The sequence below is a fragment of the Phyllostomus hastatus genome, unplaced genomic scaffold (genome assembly GCF_019186645.2).
Source record: "Phyllostomus hastatus isolate PE091 unplaced genomic scaffold, TTU_PhHast_1.1 phas_contig_34, whole genome shotgun sequence".
Lineage (NCBI taxonomy): Eukaryota > Metazoa > Chordata > Mammalia > Chiroptera > Phyllostomidae > Phyllostomus > Phyllostomus hastatus.
Window position 1 is genome coordinate 58397910 of NW_025333857.1, and position 27178 is coordinate 58425087.

General features: G+C 42.5%; 1 protein-coding gene across 1 annotated transcript in view; it reads right to left on the reverse strand.

Moving 5' to 3' along the window:
* SVEP1 (sushi, von Willebrand factor type A, EGF and pentraxin domain containing 1) overlaps positions 1-17770 on the reverse strand; it is a 161474-nt gene extending 143704 nt beyond the window's left edge. Inside the window, exon 1 of the mRNA XM_045840312.1 lies at positions 16924-17770. Coding sequence (XP_045696268.1) covers positions 16924-17454 — 531 coding nt within the window. The 5' untranslated portion in view covers positions 17455-17770. The remainder of the gene's footprint in view (positions 1-16923) is intronic.
* Between the last annotated feature and the right edge of the window lie 9408 nt (positions 17771-27178).

Genomic DNA, 27178 nt, shown 5'->3' on the forward strand with positions numbered 1-27178 from the left:
CTTTAGACAAACACTTGCAGATGGAAGCTAGTAAGACTTTTAATGGTTACCCTTGAATTAAAGGTAATTGGTTTCAAGATAAATATTATAAAAATGGTTTAACCATACTTAGTTGTCAACAAGGATTAGATATCTACTTAATTACTTTAACCAGGGTGGGAGATATTTTGGAAGCACATAGCAATATCTCTCCAAAAGGCAGAAAGAAGAACTGGGCTTCACAAAGGATTGGAACAGGAACCACCACGCCGCAGGAACACGGTGGCCACCCCCTCCAGGCTTCCATCTGTCTCCTTCTCTCAACCTCTTCCGCTCGTATTCATTCACTCCTAACATTGATGACACTTCTCTGGTTCTCTGTGTAGTTGTAACTCTAAATGCCCTACCTATGGGCAATCCCCCGCCCCCCCCGCGCCAAAACCCCACACAGTCTACCCTCTCAGAGGTCGTGTGTGCTAGTCCAGATTCCCAGCAGAAAGAATATAAATAATCCACTCAGTCTCTGCACTGCCGCCTCAGTGCAAACAGAAAGGGACAACCCTCATGGGTGGGCGTGACTTAGGAAGAGAATGGGCATTGTTCTCAGTGACAGCGGTTGTTGACTGAAATGGACTAAGAGCGGAAAGAAAAGTAAGAATTTAATGCTATGCCTAGACTCACCCAGGAGGAAAATTGTCTTTGAAATGTATCATGTCAAATTGTCCTTCTAAAAAAGTGCCAAATGCCAGGAAGCATGGTATGGAGATTGGGAGAACGCAAGTGCAAAAACATTTACTGTATTTATGATTCAAAGCTGTTAAAAAAGAACTTACTTCTTTTTGCCAGGTATTTTAAGAGTAACTATGAAGAAAACATTTAGCAGGAGTTTAGAATTTATGAAAGACACAGAGAATCTAATCATTACATTGCAAATATTTGGGCTTCGGCAACAAGGCAACTCTAAAACTGTTTAAAAATCCAGATACATTTCAAATCAAATGTACTCACATATGTGTGAGGGGAGATTTTAAGATCATGAACTTACATTGTATTTTATTTGATACAGCTATTGTAAATTTATCTAAAAAACACATTTACTGTGACATTTGTTAGCATTCCAAAGGGATGAAATTTAGAGTTTATCTTGTTTTTATTTTGTATTTTAGATTGTATGAATGACCACATCAATTACCACTATAGAGTGAAACATTTTTGCATTTCATGTCTTTTAAACCTCAAATGATTAATGGTTGAGTCTGCATAGATTATAATATATATTATATGTATATGCTTAAATGATCAATCCATGACTATAATATTTACACATATCATCATTCAAAGGTATTGACTTATAAAACTCTGCTGAATATAATATAGTCTCTGGTGGATTAACCAATTCTTATAATTTGATTATACTTGCATTTGCAATAATGACAGTGTTTCTTAAATACGTGTTGGATATGAAATAAATCTAGTTCATTACCTCACATACTTGAAGAAATATTCTTCTAAGCATTGATGACCACAGAACTGACTGCTAAAAATTTGTTTAACTTGAAGAAACTACTAAAATACTCATAAAGATTTTTTTCTTTTGTGAAACAGGATAGCATACGGAAAAAAAGAGGAATATTTGGATGTGGGAGAACAAAGAATATCCCAGATAAGCGTACACCGAATAAGGGTGGAAGACTAAACTTTGTACTGAGGTTTGGCATATAAATGTATAAACTTAAGTTTACACTGTCTGGTATTTTTAGACACGGACTAGATGTACCCAGGACTAGAAAAACTGATTTTGCTTGAGTCACATTTTTATTTTAATAAAGGGTATGAGGTTGAACACTGACCTGGGATTAGAGGAATCTAAGAATTCAGAAACCAGATCAATGAGAGGACAGAGGCAGATGTGTTGCCAAGTATTTAGAAGATAAGATCTCCTACCGCTTTGGTGGCTGGGATCTGCAACGATCAGTGGATACATCTGCTAAGGAACATGAGGTGGGTGATGCTAGCCAATGTAACTAAACCATGTAAATGGCCTCTGAGAGATGATCCCCCAGACTGACTGGGGTGAGAAATAAGGGTGATCACTGGGGATTATCAGGTGCTTTAGAGAGTGTCCATTCAAATGCAGTCTCCAAACGAATTAGTCCTGTGTCTGCTCTGCTTGGCCTTCTGCTTGATCATCCACATACCCAAGTGCCCCTCGTGGCCGCCCTCTCTGCCTGGTGCCTTTCCAATGAACTTCACCAGTGAGTGTGTGTCGGTGGGTCTCACTCTGCTAGATCTCTGACAATAGAGCACAGAGGCAGTATTTCATGGTGGTTAAGAATTTAGACTTTGACCCAGGCTGTCTGGATTTGAATTCTATACCTTGATTTAGCAGCAGTGTAACTTTGGTCCAGTTACTTGGGGGCTTTGTGCCTCAGTTTCTTCATCTGTACTTTGGAGATAATAACAATCACCTCACTGAGCATGTTTTTCCATTGCAAGGAGTTAATGATTTCATATAAGGGAAGTGCCTAGCGTGGTACCTTAATGAGTAGTAATTACTCATTCTTCAGGATTAGCAAGAGGGACTTTTGATATGTTGCTAGAGTATGTCTGACAAGAGTGTAAACTAATTACAATAACACTCAACATTCTAGTCTGGCTGTGAATTAAAACAAGTCATGATCTTGGTGGAGACTGACAAGATAGGTAGGACAGGGGATTAGGGAAAATTGTGACTATAACCAATAACCACACCACTGTACTTGAGCCACGAAGGGGGTGATGATGTCCTGGGCAGAGGAACAGAACGAGAGCTACTTGAACTTGTCCTGTTCGGAGGCTAACGTTGCGGCAGGGGTCAAAGGGCAGCACTGACTGTGATGCGGAGAGGGGACGTTATCAAAAACAGACGTCTGCATGTTTCCTCTGAACTCACTGAACCGAGTTCTCTCCAGGGGTGTGGTGGGGTTTGCTTCCTTTACCAGATTTAGGGGCAAAGGGGGATTCACACCTGAGATTCTACTCAACACTTTCTATTTCTCCCATGAAAAGGGGTGAATCACTATTCAGTCCTCATATACTCTAGCATTGCAGAAGTCAAGCACTCACTGAATATTCCTTTGAGAAGATGTCGAGACCATCCTTGTTTTAGTGAGAAAAGAAGTCGGAGAAGCACGATGCTAAACGAAAATAAAAACACTAAATATATTAAACACAGAGCTTTTCAAGAACTCTCAAGTTATCGTGAATCCCGTTTTCTAGGTCTTGTGGCAAACGGAAAGTCGAACAAGATTCGATCTGTGTCATCAAGAAGCAGAGGGGAGGGAGATGCCGCCTAAACAGTTAGTGCTACAAAAGAGCTGTGTACTGCATTTCCTTACAATTTCCCTATCTAATTCACTATTTCTCTACAGTATTTTTCCACACTTTGGGAAAACAGCAAGGACGTGAATACAGCTTACTCTGCAAAATTCCTGAAAGGAATACACTGCTGGGACTTCAGAGATTTTGCCTGCTAAATTCTGATTCCAGGTCCTATGCCTCGAGACTACAGGGTCCAGCAGAAGTAATGCCTGCTTACGTGTGGTTCGTAGGGTAATAATGTAGGTGTAATAATTTACAGTTTTAATGAGAACATTTCACCTAAAATGTCATATGGTGTGCTTGAGTGTGATATTGTTATGTTACAGAAGTATATACCTATGATTTTGTAACACAGTATTTTGTAATAAAAAAAGGAGGCATTATTCATGCCAGACCTTGTATAAGACAAAGAGGAGATTTCAAAAACGCAAAAACTGAAAGGCAACAGGGGAAAAGTCACTGGTGCTTGCTGTGTTCGTGAACTACCAAACGCTAGCCCACATGTGTGTGCTTTGGAGAATTGGCCTTCTTTCCCAGATGCCATGTCCAATGGCACACCCAACAACTTCCGGCTCCTGGGCTCGTCCTGCTGTGGGTGGTGAATCCCAGCTGCTTCCCGTGCTTCCCCGGCGCCCATGGAACAGCCACGCATCCTTGCTTTGCCAGATGTTGGCACTAGAGACTGTTCCTTTGAGGCCACCTTTCTGCCTGTGACAGCAGACACTGTCAATGCCCCCAGCCCTCATATCCCAGCATCTGTATCCATTGTCTGAGGGATTTTTTTTTTTTTTGGTGCCTAGAGAACATTGTCCACTGTCTGGGGAGGTGAGAGGAACAGAATTAATGCCTTCCAGGAAGCAAGCCTCAACAGTGACTGATGGGAGTTGGTCTCTAAATAATCCCAATTGCCTCTCAGTTGTGACAATTCTACAGCTTGAATTCTAGACTGGTTCACCATCTTCCCTGCTGGGATTAAACACGTTACCTTCTCTGCTGTTGGTCCCCTTCCTTGTCTCATGTCCTCACTGTCAAAGATCACCTCCCAAATACACTACTTGTGCTTGAATCCTCATCTCAGGTTCCGCCTCTGGCAGAACCCAAACCAAGACACCGGCCCTGTCTCTGGCTGGCTGTGTCCCCATTAGACAGGTGACAGGTGCAAATCAAGGCTTCCACTAAAGTAAATGCCAGCCCGTATGGAGAGAGCTCGTATTCCCATGACGTAGCTGCTGGAAGAGGGACACACTCCTTGAGGTTCAGGAGGCATCTGCCTCTCTGAGCACTGCTGTTCCCCGAGATCCCGATGTCTGCTCTGTCTCTATCTCTGTCTCTTGCTCCCCAGACATCTGGGACATAAACTAGAGGAGGGTTCTGGGTGGGGAGTGCGGTGATTGACTTCGTAGGGCCTGTTCCTCGCAGTATCCATGACCTTGGGGGGGAAGTACAATCTCAATTGGTGGTTCTTTTTAAGATGTTCACCACTAGGCACTTCTCAGTTTAATCCTTGGGTCCAGGTGCCAAATCTGAGACAACAGAGGAAGTCTCATATAACATTTTGTTGCAGATAAGTATTTAAAGTGCAGATTTTTACTACCGATTAGATACAAATAGCCTAAACTGTGGTATCTTTATTGCTAGGAAATCCCAACAATAACTGCCTGGAATCATCAGGAGCAATGATGAAAAGCCAAGTGTGCATGTTTAGAAGGAAATGGTGACAAAAAAGAGAAATCTTGGCTGGAAACAGTACTTGTGAAAAACACAAATAAACACAAATAAACACAAATATTTCCTAATTTCTTTCAATGTCAAGTTTAGAGTCATCTGGACAGGTCAAGTCTGGAACAGAGGATTAAAAGGAGGCCTCATTTGCAGATGTGACTCAACTGGTGTAAGTCAACATGAGTGGGTCAAGCTAAAAGAGACACTGATACCAAAATACACTACCAAACAACACATCTCAATGGGCCTGCACCCTCTCCATCAACAGCAGCAGGAGAACAGACTGTCTTTTACTGCTGAGTACAAAGATCACACTAAAATATGAAGCTGGAGTGCTGGTTGGTGTGGCTCAGTTGGTTGGGAGTCATCCCGCAGAACGGAAGGTTGTGGGTTTGATTCCCAGTCAGGGCACATACTGGGGTTGCAGGTTTGGTCATGGGGTCGGGATGGCGGGGGGCAGTCAATTGATGTTTTTCTCATACTGATGTTTCTCTCCCTCACTCTCTCCCTCCTTCCACTCTCACTACAATCAGTAAGAATGTCCTCGGGTGAAGATTTTTTTTAAAAAATGAAGCTTGAACGCTAGGGAAGAATTAATTATAGAAATGGGTCCCTTGAGGCAATTATCTCATTTACATGTGATAACATTAGTGGGTTAGAGAACGTCTTTCTTCCCCGAGAATGTCCTTGGATGAGGATTACCAGGGGGAGTAAGAGACGACGAACAACGCAGTGGCTCCGCGTCCCTCTCCATGTGACAGGCCAGAGGAAGCCACGTTCTCCCGACTCTCAGTGAGGTGACGCGGAGCCAGCTGTCTCGGCCACTGGCAGCCCAGCACCCTGCTCTGCGTCTCACCTCGGCCAGCTGTCCAGGTCCCTCTCCTCAGCGAAGCAATGAAAACAACCGCTATGACCTGTGTGCAGTTTTCTTTTTAAATGTGACTCTGGACTCTCAAGATCCAGTGTGACACGAGGAGAGAGGAGGGGACGGCTGGGGTGAGTACCACAGTCTGGAGGGTCAGTGCTTTCGACCTGAGACAATTCTCCAGTTCCCAGAGGACTCAAGGCTACTATAGCCTTTGGCATTCAACAAAAAAAGACTGTAATTGTTTCATTTCAACTTCCTGATAATAAACTGAAGCCAGGGCCCCCTACTCCCAGGCCACAGACCTGTACCTGTCTGTTAGAACTGGACCACACGGCAGGAGGTAAGTGGCTGGCGAGATAGAGAAGCTTCACCTGTATTTACAGCCATTCCCCACCCCTTCCATAACCACCTGAGCCTCCTGTCAGATCAGTGGGGGCATTAGATTCTCATAGGAGCACGAGTCCTACTATGAACTGCGCATGCGAGGGATCTAGGCTGCACGCTCCTTATGAGAATCTAGTGCCTGATGGGCTAAGGCAGAGCTGAGGCCATGATGCCAGCACTGGGGAGCGGATGCAAACACAGACTATCATCAGCAGAGAGGTTTGACTGCATAGAGACCATAATACATCAGTTGCTTGCAGATATCGAAGCCCCATCAGTGAGTGGCCAGTGACAATTAAGCGCAGCTGGTGGCAGGCTGTAAAGCCATCCTCCTCCCCCCGCCCCTGTCCATGGAAAAACTGTCTTCCATAACACTGTTCCCTGGTGCCTGAAAGGGTGGGAACCACTGAACTAAAGCATCGTTTTATTTTCTAAAGCAGAGCAGTATTGTGGAAGAGACTGAAAAATTCCTCATGGATATTGAAGATAAAACCTGAGCTCTAAAAGGATTGTTTGAAGAGCAGTCACTTCAGGCTATGCTTTGAGATGCCCAAGGAGAGAGTAATATTTCACCTCCTAGAAAGCAATACATGTTCGTTATAACTAATTTCTCAAATGTAGAAGAAATGGATACATTTAAGCAGGTGAATGTACTATATATAGAAAACCACTGTTAATGTTCTGAAAATTTTCTTCCCAGTTTGAGCTGCACATAGTTTATGAAATTGGACTTCCATAGATAGAGTTTTTACATACTGATGGTAAACACACAGAGTTTCAGCTCATTTACTATGATATTTGGACAATTTACTAAGCCATTAGTTTTTAAAAGATGACTTTCTTGACTACAATATATTCCAGTGAGGGTGTATTTTTATTTTATTCAGGTTGGAATTTGTGGTTGCTGCCTCCAGTTTCTGTGTGGGGTTAGCCTCTGGTCCCCACCACCGCCTCCCCCCCTCACCCTCTGGCCACCCTACATTTCCTTCTCTCACTCTTCCCCTGCACAGGGGGACCCCCTCGGCCCCTCCCTCTGCCCCTCTCTTGGCCCTTGGTGACCCAGAGGAGCCTGAGTTCTACAGAGTCAGGGTCTGGTGTGCCCAGTGCTGCCTGCTCCTGGGAAGGCAAGTCACCTTTAGGCAGAGATTCAGCATTAGGAAGCTGGACAATAAAAGCCACATTCTCATTACCAATATCATCTTTGAAGTTAAAAAAAAAAAACAAAGAAACTTGTATTTTGCATTGGCAACCAGTATATCCTACAACCAGGTGTGGTAGGATGGAAATTACACAATGGCCCTGGCTGGCGTAGCTCAGTGGATTGAGCGCGGGCTGTGAACCAAAGCATCGCAGGTTTGATTCCCAGTCAGGGCACATGCCTGGGTTGCAGGCCACGTCCCCAGTGGGGGCCATGTGAGAGGCAACCACACATTGACTCTCTCTCTCTTTCTCCCTCCCTTCCCCTTTCTAAAAATAAATAAATAAAATCTTTAAAAAAAAGAAATTACACAATGAAGGTTATTGGGAGCAGGAATTAAAATAGTGAGTTGAAGCCCTGGCTGGCGTAGCTCAGTGGATTGAGCGCGGGCTGTGAACCAAAGTGTCGCAGGTTCGATTCCCAGCCAGGGTACATGCCTGGGTTGCAGGCCATAACCCCCAGCAACCGCACATTGATGTTTCTCTCTCTCTCTCTTTCTCCCTCCCTTCCCTCTCTAAAAATAAATACATAAAATCTTAAAAAAAAATAGTGAGTTGAACTCATATACCTCAAAATACATCTTATACACTCTAACAATAACTTATAACTTGAAGAATATCCAACTTGGACTTTGCTTAGTAAATGACTAATATACTAATAAGTATATTAACCTTACTTAGAAAATGACTAATTTACTGAGTAAATTCACTTAGTGAATGACTCAATCATGTAATAAGTCCAACTAAAGACTTTCTTTAAGATACTTCTACTAAGCTTACAGGAAGTGATTTTTCCTTAATTTTGAATGGCATCTATCACATGAAACAAGGTGACTATCACTAATTCAACAGATGTTGTAATTATCCTTAAGTTCATAGCTTCCACAGGTACTCGAGCTATGAAAGAAATGTGCTCTGAATTTGAAAAATCTCTGTTGCTTACCTCATTACGCAAATAAAACAACAGCTTGAATGACCTCCTGAGAAATGCAAGATGACAAAGAAGAGAAATCCTCTCCAAATCTTTTCATAAAGATTGATAACAAATGCACTTACTAGCACATTACAGATTTCACGTTGTCCCACTATCATTTACTTCGCGGGAAATGCTGTAACAAAATGCATGTACGATGGCAGTTTGCACAGAGCTTTCCTGCCCACAAGTGGCCTCCAAACCCAGAGCAGGTTACTATCTATATACAAGCAGACTCTACCCCAGAAAGCCATTCTTCGTATGGCCTGAGAAGATTAAAAATCTATGACAGCTTAGTGGGCAGAAGGACCCAGCAAAAAGGAAAAAGGACTCATGGACACGAACAATAGTGTGGTGATCCGGGGGGTAGGGAGGGAAGGGAGTATAAGGGGGACAAATGGTAATGGAAAAAATACAATAAAACATAAATTTAAAAATAGAAATAATTTTAAAAGAGCATTTAAAAATCTATGGGAGAGGCAGAGACAATGGAGGAGAGGAAATTCCTTTTTACTGCAGGTCTTTTAACCTGACAACTTACTCTGGAAAAGCCAGAGAAGAACCAGGTTTTCCTGAGAAATGTCCTTGTGGGTTTGCTCGATGAACAGTAAGACGCCAATTTTACTTTGTAGTGAGCCAGCCTTCTGCCCCATCACTCTCCGCAGGCTCTTGTATTTAGGAGTGACTGCCATGTTATTGGGAAGCTTCTGGCTTCTGGGAAACTAATGTAGGAAGTTTCTACTGCCAAGATTAAATGGACTGCTCTGGAACTTGGGTAGTCTTTACCTAACAAGTGTAACCTAGCACAAGGGCCTGACCCTGCCATCTGAGCTGGCCCAGGCCAGTGCCCTTCGTGGAAGAAATGGGGTGGGGTTTCCAGACCTTTCCTTGGTTAGAGAGATGCTCTTCCTGACACCCTGGTATGGCAAAGACCATGCCCCACTTCCTCAGCATCCGTCCTCCTCGCTCTCCTTAGCAACAAAGCTCCATGGAACTGAAGGTGGGCATGAGACCAAGCTTTCCCCAGTGAGATCTGCGTGGAAGTACGGCGGGGTTGCCAGGGAGTCCCCTTTAACAGAGATGCAACTGTCCTTGCCCTTTCCTCCTCCTTTCCCGGGGTGTGGAATAAGCCCAGGTGAGAGAGAGGAGCTCCCACAGCCACCTTGGACTACAAGGAGGCCGAAAGATGCCAGAGCAGAGCACTGGAAGGAAGGAATCTGGGTCCCTGAAGACATCACGAAGCTGCCATATTAGCTCTGAACTTCCTACTCGAGACTTCATGTGAGAGAGAAATAAATATTTGTTGTGTTTAGGCCAGTGGTACTTTGGATTTTTCTGCTATATCCAGCTAAACCTAATCCTAGACAATTCACTGGGTTAAAAAAGAAGCTCAGAAGACAAACTAGAAGGAATTATACCATCTTAGGCTCTGCCAATGATTGCTCCATGTTAGACCATGGACCTAGCAATCAGGGACCACCACATAATGAAGTTCCAAGTGCCAGGTGGGGACGCTGACGAATTAAGAGAAATTGTGGCCAGGACTGCGGCATATTCTAATGTATGGAGTAAGCCCCACACATTAAAACTCAGATCTTTAAAAAACGCTGTCTCCTGATGTTAAAATGTCTGCCAAAATTTAAAAACGTATTGAATATATGTATATATTTTAGAATACAAACACACACACATATGAGTGAAACGTATACATACATATGTTAAGAGCCAAGTGAAATGAACCCATGGGATGAAAACGGCCCTAAAGCCATGGTTTTTTGTCCTCTGGGTTAGACTATTTGGCTTTATATCTTAGGTAACACTTTTGCAGCCCTTGAAATAGAATCCCCTACTTGTCCCTGGCTTCTGATGCTCAACACAAGGAAGTAATATAGTAAAAATTGGGAGGGGATGGCGGCGGAAGAGAAAGACCAGCTCCCAAGACAGAAGACCAGGTTCACTCTGTCTCTGGCATTTACTTAGCTCTATGGTTAGCATTCAGCTACCTAACCTCTCCTACAATCTATGCCTTTTCTGTAAAACGATTCTGTGAAATCATAATATGAAAGTGCTTTGTAACTTATGAATCTATTCACAAATTAAAGGTATATGTGGTCAAGAATAAACACACTTACTAATTCTACTTCATGGCCACTGTCAAGAGAAATCCTCTCTGAGCATGTTTGTACCACAGGGACACTGGGGTGACTTTCCTATCCTTGGCCCACAGAAGGGAAGTAGGACAGAGCAGCCCGCCCTCTCAGTCTTTGATTGAGTATCCTCAGGGTGCATTTCAACCGAACAGAAGACACTGGCCAGCAGTAAGTGTCTTTAACAGTAGCAGCAGGTGCACACTCTTATCACATACCACGGGGTCCTTTAGGCTGGGGATCATAAATTAAATGCATGCAAATGCTAGACTAGGAAGAAATTTGAATTCAATATTTGAGAATTATTTGTGCATGCACACTCGTGTGCTCCCACCCTCCCCATCCATCTCTTCAAATAGTGAATTTTAGTATCAATTTGCCTGGGAAATATACGTGAGGTCCAGGTCTAGTTCATGCACTAATGATTCATTCAATCATTCACACGTCTGAAGTTCTGATGCAATTACAAAAGAACTTTCTACATAAGGCCAAAGCAATTTGAGAATTGTTTAAAAGTTTAAGACGCACAAAAGAGAACATTTCTAGAGATACATTTACAATATATATATCTTTTCAGCATCATAAAAGAACCTAGCTTCTACCACAGCGTGCAGTTCTTGAGAGCTAAATCATGCTCTGAGTTGGGAACAGCTGAATCCACTTCAGATTGTATGGCTCCCTCAATCCTTTCCCACAGAAAAGGAGAACCCAAATGTTCCTTCTCCCTTCAGCATTTGGGCCATCCAAAGGACTAGTGCAGAAGCTATTACAGCTCATTGTGTGAAAACAAAATGGTCCTCCTTTTGTTCATCAGGGTTTTAACCTAGTGGCATCTTACACGTTTCCAAGTTTTGTTAAAAAACTTCAGAGCAGATACTTTTTTCCCATGAGGCTATGAGAAAAGATCGCTCTCCAGATAAAGGTGTGAACATAAACCAGGGTGGACATATCCAAGGATGCTCTTCCCTCGAAGCTAGGGAGAGCTTTTGCCTGTCTCTCCCCAGTCTTCCGGCCATCTATAGCTAAGAGGTCTTGGTGGGACAGCATATTCCCCACGAGAGGATCATGTTTCTGGAATTCTGGAACAATGAAGAAAGCAGAGTGTTTTTTCCAAAGGAAGCTTCACGCTTTGTTTGTTTAACAGACATTCAGCCAGAGGGAAGTGGAAGCGTGGAGCTCTGAGTTTATTTTGACGTGAAAAGACCTAGGAGATGGAGAATCTTGCATCCACAGTGGGCCCACCCTAGACTGCGCTGTCTAGGAAAGGCACGTTATCCACCATGGAGGGAGAGACACCCGGGAGAAAGGACATTACAAAACACTCATTCCCTGGAGAGGAAACGCTGAGGAGCTTTCTGTTAATTTTGTAAAAGTGTTTCATGTAAGTTCGTTCCAGGAGCTCAGTCTTTCCCCCATTCTATTGATTGTGTCTCTGGAAACATCTGTGCTGACTACAGGTTTTACGGCTTCAGTCTTGGCACTCTTGGATGAATTCAGTGTGGGGAGGCGGAGGATGTCTAAAAAGAAAAGGTCTGCACTACAGTTTGTCCCTTCAAATAATGTGTGATCATCGTGTCCACACATATATCCCCCACTGAGATGTACAATTCTGACAATACATTTAAAGAAAAGTAAAGCGACAGTTATCCTTCTTGTTTGGTCCCTCTCACGTGCTGAAAGATAACAGCAAATTTCACATTGGTAAATGAAATTCTACATCTTGAGACTTTACCTAAGAGGAGTAAGATGTCTGAATTATGAGGGATAATGTGTACCTGCATGCGTGTGTCTGTGTATATTTTTGTGTGTTTGTGTATTTGTCTGCCTGTGTCTGTGTCTCAGTGTAGTTGGGTGTGCATTCCGTGTCAAATGGAAAAGAGGTGAAGAGCTAATTTTTCCAGGGAAAGTAATCCATGACCTCAAAAATATCCCCATGCTTGTCAATTTCACAGAAAGGCCAGGCCACACTCAGTTCCAATGTTACCACTCTGCACACACGTGGGAATCTGATGAGCTGCCTCACTTTCATGATAAACCAAACCCAAACTATACAGCTTACCACTTTCAAACCCATTCTGCAATGAAACACACTTGCCTGATCTCTGTGTAAAAATCCATATTCCAACCTCCACCAGTGTCTCCGCTAACCATTGGTCATCTACTAATTGTCTCCAAGCATATTTTAATTATTCCAAAGAATGGTCAACAGAGGTTTGGAAAAGCTATAATAAAGACACGTCGGCTTCCAGGTTCGACAGGAACTGAGTCCAGCAGACCCTCTCCTGCATCTTCTCATAACCCAACCAAAATGAGAAAAGAAAAACAAAATCGAGGGAAAGTTCAGTGAACACAAACTTTTCAGAAGTCTTTGCTTGTTAGGTTACAAATGGATTCAAACTGAAGAAAGGCACTGGAACCGTGTTGGCAATTCTACTTTCCAAGACAGGATGTAGTATTTGGAAGGAGAAAGCTGAAGACGGAGTAGGTCTTGAGGGGAGCAATGCGTACCTAACTCATTACCCACTTAACTATTTTGGATCAACAATACGGAGGCCCCGTAAACCTGGCCAAACCAAACAGAGGAGCTAGTACTGTGTTGGCCAAAAAGGTCATTTAGTTTTTTATGTGCAGTGGCTCTAGTGGTGCTCAGTTGTCTTTAATTTAATGCGAAACAACTTTGTTAGATTGTATTGTGACAGCTGTCATTAGTGTGCATTGAAAAAAACTTGTCAAAATTGGTGAATTTTTATCCAGCCATTTTAATAATGAAGACGGAAGAAGATATGCAACATTTTCAGCCCATTATGCTTTATTATTTCAAGAAAGCTAAAAATACAACTGAAACACACACAAAAAAAGATTTGTGCAGTGCATGGAGAAGCTGCTGTGACTGCTTGAATGAGTCAAAATTGGTTTGTGAAGTTTCTTGGCACTATTGATATTTTGGCCAAATAATTCTCCGCTGTGGGGCTGTGCTATGCATTGGAAGATGTTTAGCAGCACCCCTGGCCTCTGCCCACTAGAAGCCAATAGCAGCAGATGGCCAACATACTTAAAATATCCAAATCAATAAAGTTATTGGTGAAAATGAAAAATGTATCTTTATTTTACAGAAAAAACTAAATGGACTTTTTGGCCAACCCAATACATAGCACATTTCCCTCTGGTGAAGAGAGGCTCTTCTGGTGGGATGGGCAGTGGCATCAGGAAGGCGGCCAGCCCCTGGGACCTCATGAGCATTGGAATGGAAACCTACAGAGAACTGTGTCTGCAAAACTGAACCCTGCCCGGTGCAACTACTTCAAGAAACAAGAGAACATCTTTTAGGAGTTATTTCATCTCTTAAAGGCAAAATTCTTTCAAACTTCGTAAGAGACCAAAGCAACACAAGATTAAAAAAAAATCAGAGTCAATAAATTGATAAAGTGATAGACACTATCATAAACAAATTTAAAAGGCAAGTGAAACACCGAGAAAAAAAGATTTGCCTCATACGTATCGGCAGATGGTTAGTATCATGAAGATTTAAAGACCACTTGCACCATGGCTGGTGTGGCTCAGTGGATTGAGCTCTGGCCTGCAGGCTGAAGGGTTGCAGGTTCAATTCCCAGTCAGGGCACACATGCCTGGATTGCAGGCCAGATCCTTAGGGGATCCCTTAGGGGGTGTGGGAGAGGTAACTGATTGATATATCTGTTGCATACCGATATTTCTCTTTCTCCCTCCCTTACCCTCTCTCTAAAAATAAGTAAGTAAAATCTTTTTTTTAAAGAAAATATGGTGGAATAGAAATTCAAGTTACAAAAGAGAATACACACAATCCCTTTTCGGATAAACATTATTTGTACACAATTGGTGTCCATGTACAAAAAACATACCCATTAACTAGACAACTGAAAAAAAGTCAAGATGGGTATGTACCAAATATTATGGTGTATTTCCAGAAGCTTTCTGATTATTTTATATATGATAAACTTCAGTAAAATAAAATGCATTTATTTACAAAGAAAAAAGAAAAAGAATGAAATAGAGGCTTCAACAAGAATCTAGACACAGAAGACATAGTCCAAAAAATCAATGTTTCTATACAAGAATAATTGTTTAAAATTTAATTTGAAAAGATGCCATTCATAATGGCAGTACTGAATGGACTATATTTAGGTCTAAATTTGGAAAATATATGCAGGTCTTAATTACTAGAAATCTATAACTTTACTGTAGGGTATAAAAATGACTGGTTATAAGTAGACAGACCATATTTTTTACTTGGAAAGGCTAGTATTATAAAATGTAAATAACCCCTAACTTAATTCAACATGTTCTATATTGAAATAAAAATTCCAGCAGGTTTCCTTTGGAATACATGAACATGAATGCAAAATTCATATTAAGTAATAAGTATATGAGTTGATTTTTAAAAAAACAGACCAAAAAGGGTGAGCAAATTTTCACTACCAGATATTTAAATGTACTTTGAAGTTATAATAATTAAATCATACTTACAAAGCTTAATAATAGGTAATGGGAATATCCTATTATCCAGGATAATAAAAAAATTAATAGAAAGCCAGGAGGAAATCAAATACCCATAAGTATTTAGAGTATGATAAAAGTGTCATTCAATTAAATTGGAAAAGGATGAATGGTTTTTAGGTAAATGGTGCTGAGCAACTGGTTAACTATTTATTAAAAAAATAAAATTAGACATTTTTGTCATTCCATACACTAAAATAAGTTCCAGATGACTTAAACTGTTACATATAAAATTACTTCTCTGACTCGGGCAATGGGAATGCCATTGTAAGCATATGGAAACATGGAACCTGAAGAAGAAAGTCTGACAGACTCACATATGTAAGAACTCAAATCATCCATCTAAGAACACAGCAATGAACCAAAGTGAAAGGCAGTGAACTGGGAAAAACCTGTGCATCATACACAAAAGGAGAGTTACCAGTCTTACTGTATCAAATCATTAAGGAAAAACAAAAAAACAAAAGTAGGTGCCATCATTGCAAAATGGGCAAAACTGGGGAGCAGGAAAAACACAAATGCCCAGTAAATGTATTGGAAAATGCTCCTCCTCAATAAAACTAAAAAACAATTGAACTTGCAAAATGGAACCTCTGTTCACGTTGCAAATTAGCAGATATTAAAAGTAACAGTACATATTACAGTGCTGACCATGTGGCAAACTTACTGCTGTGACATTCTGCTGGTGGGATTGTAAATGCTACAGCTTTCCAAGGGAGAGTGGACAATACATATTAAGAAATTCATAAATGTTCATATCCTTTAATTCAGAAACTTTATAGAAATTCTTACTAAAGAAGTAATCAAAGGGGTCCAAAAATATTTGTATCTATTACAACTTAATTAATTAAAAAAGCCTATGCCCAACACCACCAGGTGACAGGTAAAATAAATTAAGACACAGGTATTCAATGGAATAGTCTGAAACTAATATACATATGCACCATCTATATTAGATATATATTCAATAGCATAATGTGGATCATTTCATGATAGGACAAGCGAAAAATGCAGGCTGCAGCACAGCAAGACACCAGTTTGGTTAAGAGTACGTACAGATGTGCATACCGGGCAGATGTTCAACACTAAGTAAACAGTGGCTTTTTATGGTGACGGGATTATAGGGTTGTTGTTTTTTCCATTTCCTCCCTTCTTTTTCATTATTTCTACAAACATTGGCTTGCTGTTATGTGTCAGACATTTCTACGTGTTCCAAATTTTCTTCAGCCAAATATGTATTCTTTTGTAATTAGAAGAAGTTAAGTTTTCTAAAAGTCCATCATCGGAAACTGACTTCCTCTTTCAGATGCTAAAAATCTTGTAAAGGATTCAGAGGGCATGCAATGAAAGGCACACTGAAAGCATAAAATACCTTGTAAGAGAACTGGGGAAATAGGTCACTCCACTGCTTATTTTTACGGATATTTCATAGCAGCACTTACCTGTCCCAGGTTGGACAGGGTCTGTTATTGCAAGTGTGAATGATAGCCTCTTAAAGGCACCTTCCTAAGGGGGCCCCGTCGCAAAGATGACCCCTTAAGGAGCCTGATATCTAGGTGAGCATTATCCCATGGGACCCCCACAATAAAAGGAAGGTGGTATGACTGATTTTGGGCATGGGAACACTGGGCTTGCGGGGGTTGTGGCTTGGCCAAGGTGAAACCCCGGGTTAGAACTGAGCAGGCGGTAGTGGGCTGAAGGGCCGGGGAGGTGGGGAGCAGGAGAGCGAGAGCCGGGATCCGGAGGTGCGGGAGCCTTACCGCAGCTTGCTGGAAGGCGCCCTTGGTGTAGGTGCCGCCGCCTCGGTAGGTGATGGCCGGGATCTCGCGGCTGAGCAGTGCGCACTTGTGCTGGTGCGCGCGGCGGGAGGAGATGTAGTCGACGCGCGGCACCACGTTGTTCTTGGACGAGAAGGTCACGATGGCCACGCGTGTGGCCGTGGGCACGACGGGGAAGTCAGACAGCAGCTTGCGAACGAACTTGAGCTCGCTGAGGAAGTTGGCTTGGCCCACGCTGGACGACTCGTCCACCAGGAAGACGAGCTCCAGGCGCTCGCTGAGCTCCCGCAGCCTCCGCACGCGCCGCCGGAACGCCTGGCCCAGCCGCTCTACTTTGCTCTCCGGCGACTCCTCGCTGGGCGCAGGCGGCGAGGGCAGCCTCCCCGGGGCCCCCGGTGCGGCCTCGGGGAAGAGGCGGAAGCTGAAATTGCGCGACGGGGACGTCTGCTGAAAGGTTGCCCACCCCGAAACAAGCGCCAGACCCCAGCAACAAAAGGCCAGGCGCGGCCACATTGCGCTGGAGACGGCCGCCCCGGGGCGCAGGAGGCGGCGGGGCTCGTGGAGGGGCGTGCGCGACGCGCGGCGCGAGTCGGAGGCGGGGAGCCTCAGCGCCCTTTTATCTGACACGGGGGACACGATCCAGACTCCTCCGGCAGCGCGGGGACTCGGGAGGGACCGGCGCGCGCTCTCTGCCCGCGTCTCTGTCTTGTCTTTTTTTTCCTTCCCTCTCTCCACCTCCTTTCTCTCTCTGAAGACTGTAAAATGTTTGAAGGAAAGGGGGCAGTCAAGAAAATCTCCCGCTTCCCTCCTCTCCCCCCTCGCTCTGTCTCTCCCGCTCCTCTCGCTCTCTCCTGCCTCTGTCTCTCTCCTCCCCCTCTCGTTCTTCTCCCGGGATCAAGCCAAAGACTCGGAGATTCCACGACACCAGAACCCCGCGTCTGTCAGGCTGTCAACATTCCCGCAGCAAGCGCACCAGCGCCCAAGCCCTGATTGATCCCATATGTCTGGCAGGAGCGGCAGAGGAATTCACTGGAGATGGATCCAGATACCGAGAGTGCCACAGTAATTGGAAACACTTTGTAGAGAAAAAAACACACACACACACAGACTGGCCAGGGAATTGAAAGCATCCTTTGAAAAATGCTTGCTCACCTTTTGCATCTCATTTTCTCCCTTCGGGACCCCAAAGCCTTCACCAAATAGATGATTATTTGACTTTTCCTGGTGGGGATGTCTAGCCCACGCGTGGTGTGTGAGAGTGTGTAGTCTCTGGAAGGCGCCCACAGATCACACTGTATATGGGGTGTATCTGCCCCATAAAGATGATGTGGTGTGGTGCTTCAGTCCTGCATTTACTTATTCATCCGTTTTTCATTCAACAAATAACATTTTTAAGTGTATTCGGGTGACCTTGGTTGATAGACCCATCTAGGATTCAAGTGTACATTTCTCTGATACATGACCTGAATATTGCATTGTGTGCCCACCACCCAAAGTCAACGAATATTTTTGAGTGCCTGTTATGTGCCAGGACACTGGGAATAAAAGGACAAACAAAAGTTGACGTGGATATTGTCCCCACCGAGTTTATAATGAGTGAGGTGGCCATTAGCCAAATATTCCACAAGGTTATATATATATATATATATATATATTCACAGCTGACTGCTAAGTGCTATGAAGACCTTAGGTAGACATACTTGACCTTGGAGAGAGGCCAAGGAAGCCTTCTCTGAGGATATGAAATTTGTGCTAAAATCTGAAGCATGAATTGGGGTTTCTTTCCCCAGCCCCCTTTCATGTACTTATGGTCTGTTTCGGTCTCTTTCCTGGGCTTTGAGTGGTATCTGGCACAGAGCTACTTTGAAACACACGTTGCCCCTGGGAGTGGTTCTTCCAAAACGGGATCCTGAAGGGGGTTATGCAAGCACAAAGGAGGAGCACACCTTACATAGGAACTGGAGTCCTTGCTTAAACAGTTCCAGGTAGGAGTCAAGAGTTCTGTGTAGGTATGCCTCTGCAGTTACATAAACCACCCAAACTAAGCCACTTCTAGTCCTTGGCTTCAGTTTTGCATCTATTTCATGATGGAATTCAATGATCTTCGTTTCCTGTCTCTAACATAAAATGATTTAATTCCATTTGCATTTAATGAAATACCTTCAGTGAGAAATAGCACAGGGTATCGGCTGAAATGCTAGGGCTCTGGAATCAGTTTGCCTGAGATGAAATCTTGTCTCTGCCGTTCACTAGTTGTATGAACTTGACATCAGTTTGCTCCTGTATAAAATGGAGTAACAGTAACAGCCTATTAAGTGTTATTGTGAGGATTTAATATGAAACCATGAAGTTCTTAGGACATTGCTTAGAATAGAGCATGCACTCCATAAATGCCTGTTACTATTTTGCCAGCTTTAATTACAAAAACTCTTCAAATCCTTATTTTTCTAACAACATTTATAGACTGTCTCCTGTGCCAGGATGTTAGATTACTGATGATTTAAAGAGAATGAGATTCAATTCCAGTCCTCCAGGAGTTCAGGGGAAATCAGAAGAGAACAGAGGTTGGCCCGCAATCACAGAGCAGTAGGGTGACCGCAAGAAGGGGGAAAGGGAAGCAAGGTCAAAGTCTTCCTAGGGGAATGAACGAGACCTCCCTGGGACTGAGACTTTGAAAAAAGAAAAAGGTGGTCCAAATGTCATCGACTCTGTGTTGTTCCAAACACATCATCAAGCGCCAATGTTCAGGACCTTTTTGTGCCAGGAACCATGGCAACTACTAAGTGCACTAGCTCATGTGTTCCCCACAAAAACCCAGGGAGGTCGACGGTTGCGTTAGGACTCTTGTTGCAAGAAATAGACACCCAACTTCTCCTCATGTAAACAACAAGGGATTTCTTGGCTCACACGACTAAACTGAAGAAAGGGCAGGGGTGGACTCATCTCAGAAAGGCTTGGACGAGGAAATCAAGAACCCCTTGGGGCGTCTATTTTTCTCTTGCTTGTGCTTTTCTTTTCATGTTAGATTTAGTCTCTGTCTCCAGATTTATGATCTGAGAAGGAGAGACTCTCACAAGCTCAAGTTAAAAAAAAAGTTAACAAAAACCAACACCTTAAAGAACTCCGCTAGAGCGGGCAGGGGTTATGTGCCTGTTCCTTAACCCAGGCTGTGGTTGAGAGGCTGGGGCATCACTACCTTAGGTCACATGCTCACTGTGCCAGAGACACCTGGTCACCCACCCACCACATCTGGTCTCTCCCTCATAAACAGCAACAGAGCTTCTGAGTCTTAGCTGGGCACAGAGATGCCCGAAATAAAGACGACATATCTCAGCCAGCCTTGCAGATGGATGTGGCCATGGGGCTAGGCTCTGAGCAATGATGTGTAAGTACTGGTTCTATGTGGCAGCTTCCAGAAAACCTCTTTCAAGACAGTTTCTGTCTCTTCTGTGTTGTGTACATTCCTTTTATCCCTTCATCTGTCTTTCTGTCTAGAATGTGAATGTGGTGGCAGAACTCTAGCCACCATGAGAATGAAGGTCCCATTTTAGGGACGGGTGAATCATAAGCTGGAAAGAGCCTGATTCCTGCACACTTCAGAGAGAAGCACCACTCAACTCACCTCGGATTGCCAATCAACCCCTTTCATATTGAGTGTTTCTGTCACATCTAGTTGAACTTGATCCTGGCTAATAAACCCACACCTGCAGCCATGGAAGCTATCCTCTCAATATAGGCTTTCATGACACTGTGGCAGAGAAAAGAGGACATAGTGGGTTGCTCACTGCCTCCTGAAGTTGTCCCCAAAGGTGACATAGATCATGTATGCTCCATTTCATTGGCCGGAAAAAGTTGCATGGCCATGCCTAAGCCCAAAGGAAGTAGTGAAGTACAATCCTACCATACTCCCAGGAGGCAAAAATCTGGACATATCCGGGAAAGGACACAAATAATTACCATATTGAGTCACATGACAATGGGAAGAGAGTTGAGTTCAACAAGCAAAGTGGAGACAAAACCTTGGGAGACTGTCTGCCCTAAAATTTAGGAGATTCTCATACTCTATAAATCAGTTCCTACAAGGACGTTCTGGTCTTTAGTTTGGGACAGTACATTTATGCTTACTATATAACCATGTTCTATGTACAATAACCACAGTGAATTATAGTGCCTGATTTCAGCAAGTGTTTGTAATTGAGCCCCTGTGGAGATTAGATTAAATTCATCTTTTCTTTGTTTTTCATTATAGCCCTTCTGGAATTTTGGTCTTTCCTGGCACAGAAACACCCAATTATATTAAAATACAGTTATCAAAATATTTTTTAAAACCAAGTTTGTCATGTAGTAATACATATACTTCTTCATGATCACATTACATAACATCATTTATCAATTATTTAGTAAATGCCTTATGTTTAATGTAGTGATGAAAATAATAATATTTTGAGATATCTGCCAGGGATCTTGGTGCACTTAAAGCTTCCTAGATAATTCTGAAATATCCTTAGGGGGTGTCCAACCTTTAGGCGTTTCTGGGCCACCCTGGAAGAAGAGTTGTCTTGGGCCACACATTAAACACATTACAACATGTAATCACAAAAAAAAACCCTCATAGTGTTTTAAGTAAATTGACGATTTTGTGTTGGGCCACATTCACAACCATCCTGGGCTGCATCTACCAGGGGTGGCTGCAGGTTGGCCACCCCCAGGAGAGCATGAGGTCAATATAATTGACATTATGCCCTTCCAGGGGGCTGAACAATGAGGTCTGTGTTCATTGTCTTCTGGTAAGAGAGTGAGGACCTAGGGAAGTCTCACCTGTGTGGTCTGAAGCCTGCTGCTCTCGTCTTAACACTGCTCCCCAGTGTTCTCCAGTCTATTATATTCTCTAGGGTAAAGCACTGGTTCTCAACAGGGGATTTTGCACACACACACACACACACACACACACACACCCGACAGTATTGTGCAATGTTGGGAGACATTTGTGGGTCTAAGGTGCTACTGGCATGTAACATAGAGGCCAGAAATTCAATGAACATCCTACAATGCAGTGGACAGCCCCCATGACAAAGAATCACCCAGCCCAACATGTCAACAGTGCTGGGGTTCAAAGACCCTGGTATACACCACAGTAAATAACAGGCCCAGAAAGTGACAGACTTTCACCCCACCAAATCTCAGACTGAAGAGGCAATCTAAAGGTACTGAAGTGACAGCATGAAGCTGAATTAAAAAAGCTACCTTGGCCTCATCCCATGTAAATAAGAGTTCAGTGGGGGGAAATAATGCATACAGTAGTCCTCTCATATCTGTACTTTTGCTCATTACAGTTTCAGTCACCCACAGTCAACCATGGGCCAAAACTATCAACTAGAAATTTCCAGGAATGAACAATTCATACGTTTTAAACTGCGTCCCTTTCTGAGTAGTGTGATAAAATCTTGTGTCATCCTCCATCACCCTACCCAGGACGTGACTCATCCCTTTGTCCAGCATACTTTCTTGGTTATCAGATCAATTGGCTCAGTATCACAGTGCTTGTGTTCAAGTACCCTTTACTTAACAATGGCCCCAAAGCACAAGAGTGAGTTTGCTAGCAATTCCAGTGTGCCAAAGAGCAGTCATAAAGTGCTTCCTTTTGGTGTATATGTATAAGACAAAACAGAGTATATCCAGGGTCTGGTACTGTCTGTGGTATTGAATATCCACTGCAGGTCTTGGATTGTATGCCCTGCAGCTAAGGGGAGACTGCTCTGTTGGTGGGGCAGCGGAAGGGAGACGCATTACATTGTTCTCACCACCGACACCTTGATTCAGAGTTTCAGAGCTGATCAATAAGAAACTGAACCTCAATTCCTATCAACCCACTGGGACCAGTGCTAAAGGACACCCACCTTCACCCCACTATTCACTGCAACCACCTTTCTACATTAAAGCAGATTCTGTAAAAAGATTGGGTGAATTTGTGTTTGGGGACAGAAGGAGGGATTGAGGAAGAAAGCAGAGAATGGTGCTGGCATAGATTGTCCGAGGTACCAAGAATCAAATCCAGTGAATGGGAGCAGAGGCAGGAAAGTCTTCAGTTCCCATGCGTGCTGGGAACACTATCTCATTCTGTTTTTCAGTCTGTAACACCGTGTTAGTGAACCACAGCAACAAGCAGTACTGACAGGAGGAGGACATCTCTTTGTGACTGTCCTTTATAAGAATACTTTTCTGTCCTGGATTTAAGAAAGACATTCTCCACCATGTACAGAGGTTAGGAAAAATATGCTACCTGCTATGTTTCTTTAAGTAGAATTACTAAAGATGGAGTTCATGGAGGTAATGAATATAATTAAAGAGCAATTAATATAAGTAAATGTAAATATGGTCATAACACTAGATACAGATAAATTTAGAAATGCACATCAATTTCTGTGGTTCATCTCATTTAATCCTGCTGTAAATCTCAAAGTAAACATAATGGCTGCTCCATTTATTTTTACAGGTAAAGAAATAGAGCTCTACGAGGTAGCCATAAAGTCTGGAAATATAAGCATTTATCTGTTACATTTAAGGGCATGTTCAATGTATTGTCTCTTGCTAGCAATGCAACCTTGAGGTGAAGGTGGTGCATTCACACATCATTCATGCCAATCCCTGCATCTGCATCTATTTTGCAGTCAATGTCTCAGCTAATTTGGCCTCTGACTTCCACTGAATAAACCCAGAGGAAGCAACAAGGGTGTCCAGATCTGGCAGTCTATTCCACACAACCACATCACGCAATCCAGTGTCGGGAATTGTCATCCAACCAGTCCTTGACCTTGCTGGTTTAACAGGAGGGTGTGCCTGGCTGTTGGAACCATCCCAGGCACCCCACCCCTAGTCTGTCATATGCAGGCATTAATAGGTCACTTTTCATAGAGAGATGCATCTCTTCAGACATGTGACTGCAAGGAAAAATAGCCCCAAGACATGTGTTTTCCGAGGTCACACCACACCATTGCCTTTGCCTTGGGTTGGGGCTGTCGAAGTCCATTGACTCTTTGCTTGTCTTGATTGTCTCCTGACCCAACAGCACATCCAGAAGTGGCCAAAAAGTTTGTTCTGTTTTTCCATATGATGGCTGGTGTAGCACTTGGTTGTCTTTAACTTCATTCGAAACGATTTTGTTAGACTGTATTGTGACAGCTGTCATATCAGTGTGCAATTAAAAAAAAACTTATCAAACTGGTAAATTTTGGTGTAGCTATTGTAATATTTAAGATGGAAGAAAATATGCAATATTTTCAGCATTTTATGCTTTATTATTTCAAAAAAGGTAAAAATGCAACTGAAATGCAAAAAAAAAAATTATGCAGTGCATGGAGAAGGTGCTGTGACTGATCAAATGTGTCAAAAGTGGTTTGCGAAGTTTTGTGCTGATCTCTCACCAAACCATGCTCCATAGTTGGATAGGCCAGTTGAACTTGACAGCAGTCAAATCAGGACATTAGCTGAAAACAATCAGCATTATACCATGTGGGAGATAGCCAACACACTCAAAATATTCAAAGTGTTGAAAATCATTTGCACCAGCTTGGTTATGTTAATCATTTTGATGTTTGGGTTTCATATAAGTTAAGTGAAAAAAATCTTAACTGTATTTCCACATGGGATTTTCTACTTAAACCTAACAAAAACGTTCTGTTTTTAATACAAATTGTGGCAGGCGATGAAAAATGGATACTGTACAGTAATGTGGAACAGAAGAGATCATGGGGTAAGTGAAATGAACCACCACCAACCACACCAAAGGCTGTTCTTCATCCAAAGAAGGTGATTTTGAGTATATGGTGGGATCAGGAATTCTCTATTATGAGCTCCTTCTAGCAAACCAAACAATTAATTCCAGTATTTACTGCTCCCAATTAGACCAACTGAAAACAGCACTCAATGGAAAGCATCCGGAATTAGTCAACAAAAATCTCATAATCTTCTATCAGGATAATACAAGGCCACATGTTTCTTTGATGACAAGGCAAAAACTGTTACAGCTTGGCTGGGAAGTTCTGATCCATCTGCCATATTCACCAGACATTGCACTTTTGGATTTCCATTTATTTCCACCTTTACAAAATTCTCTTAATGGGAAAAAAATTTCAGTTCCCTGGAAGACTGCAAAAGGCACCTGGAATAATTCTCTGCTCCAAAAGATAAAAAGTTATGGGGAGATGGAGTTATGAAGTTGTCTGAAAGATGGCAGAAGGTAGTGGAACAAAATGGTGAATACATTGTTCAGTAAAGTTATTGATAGAAATGAAAAATGTTTTTTATTTTCATTTAAACATTGAATGGACCTTTTGGCCACCCCAGTGTTTGTTTGCCTCCATTTTCACAGAAGAACACACGGTCTTGAGGAGAGCAGGTGTTCTTATCCAGTGCATCTGCAGGCCCTGAGTGAGTTTCCACACAGCGGCTGGGAGTACCCTCGGCTGACCTCTGCAGGACTTGCATCTGGAACCGGGGAAAGGCACGTGGTTGAGACTCTTTCGTGTGGTGCTGAAAAGCACCCCAGTTTCTAGAGTGCTTGGTGAGCAGACTTTCTTTGAGCTGGCTATTATATCCACCATGACCATTTCCTTTTAGAAACAGTCATCCATGAAGAAGTGTGGGCACACATTACCTGTATCCTTGAATTTGTGAACCAGTTCTCCAAAAGGAGCTCATCACCACCAAGCCCTTATTTTATGAAATGTTAAAGGAACTTATTGAAGAAAAAGAAGATAAGAAACATGTATAGTAAAACGACAGCAAACTCACAATTATTAACAACCACTCCCAAAACAAAAAAAAGAACTAAGCAAACAACTAGAGCAGGAACAGAACACAGAAATGGAGATCACATGGAGGGTTAGCAACAGAGGAGCGGGAGGAGGAAAGAGGGGGAAAAGGTACAGAGAATAAGTAGTATAGATGGTAGGCAGAAAATAGATAGGGGGAGGACAAGAATAGTATGGGAAATGTAGAAGCTAAAGAACTTATGACACATGGACATGAACTAAAGGGGGGGAATGAAAAGGGGGTAATGGGACAACTGTAATAGCATAATCAATAAAATATATTTTTAAAAAGTTGCTATGAAAGATGGTGTCTCTGAAGAACAGTCATTGAAGGGCTCTTTAGACCACTGAAAGGACCAACCTTTGTTTTTACTTAGAAGTAGGAGCTCACTGCGTTCATCTTTCATCATCGTCAGCCTGTAAAAAATGTAATAGCATTATCTGTATTTCTAGACATTGTATTCAAGGTCAAGGATTGAACCCAACCCCATGTGTGATCTTGAACACTATTCTAAAACAAATAATAATGTTAATAATAATAGTTTTTAAAAGGCATATCCTTTTGATGTTTATTCCTTTTCCTTCTCCCATCAGTGTATGGACTATGAAGGGACCAGGAAAGACAATTTCCCGTTGACAAACCACACCACTGTCACTCCCATTCAGAGGCAGCTAGAGCCAACCTTAACAGTTTATTTTTAAAATTGTCATGCAGTAAAAATGACTTTTTCTCTTTGTGTGTGCATGTGTACAGGTACATGAATTCACACACGTACACAGATTCAGGTAACTACAGTTACAATACAGAACGCACAGTGAAAAACTCCCTTTGCAGTTACATCCTCCCTTCACCCCTGACACCTGGCAAGCCGCTGATCCGCTCTCCCTCCCTCTTGTTTTGTCCTTTGGAGAATGTCATGGAACTGGAACCATACACTATATAATTTTGGGAGGCTGACTTGTTCACTCAGCATAATAACTTTAAGGTTCATGTAAGCTTGTGTATAGGTTTTTGTGTGAAACTTTTACTTACTTGGGATAGATACACAGGGGTGAGATTACTAGATCATATGGCAAAGTATGTTTAATGCTATAAGAAACTGCCTTACTATTTCCCAGAGTGGTGCATGTACTATTGTTCACCCACAATAGAAACGTATGAGAGTTCTAGCAGCTCTGCATCCATCAGCATTTGGTATTACATGTGTGTGTGTATGTACACATACATGTCTGTGTATGTAGTATATGGTTATATTATGTATGATTCTAGATTGATAGGACTCCTCTTTATCATGCCCAGTCTACTACTGAAACTATTAAGTTTTTAATTTATTATATTTTCCACTTCTAACATTTTCATTTACTTCTTTACATCTTTGTTAGGCAGACTATCTCTATGTTTCCATTTGTTTCAAGAATGTTCAGGA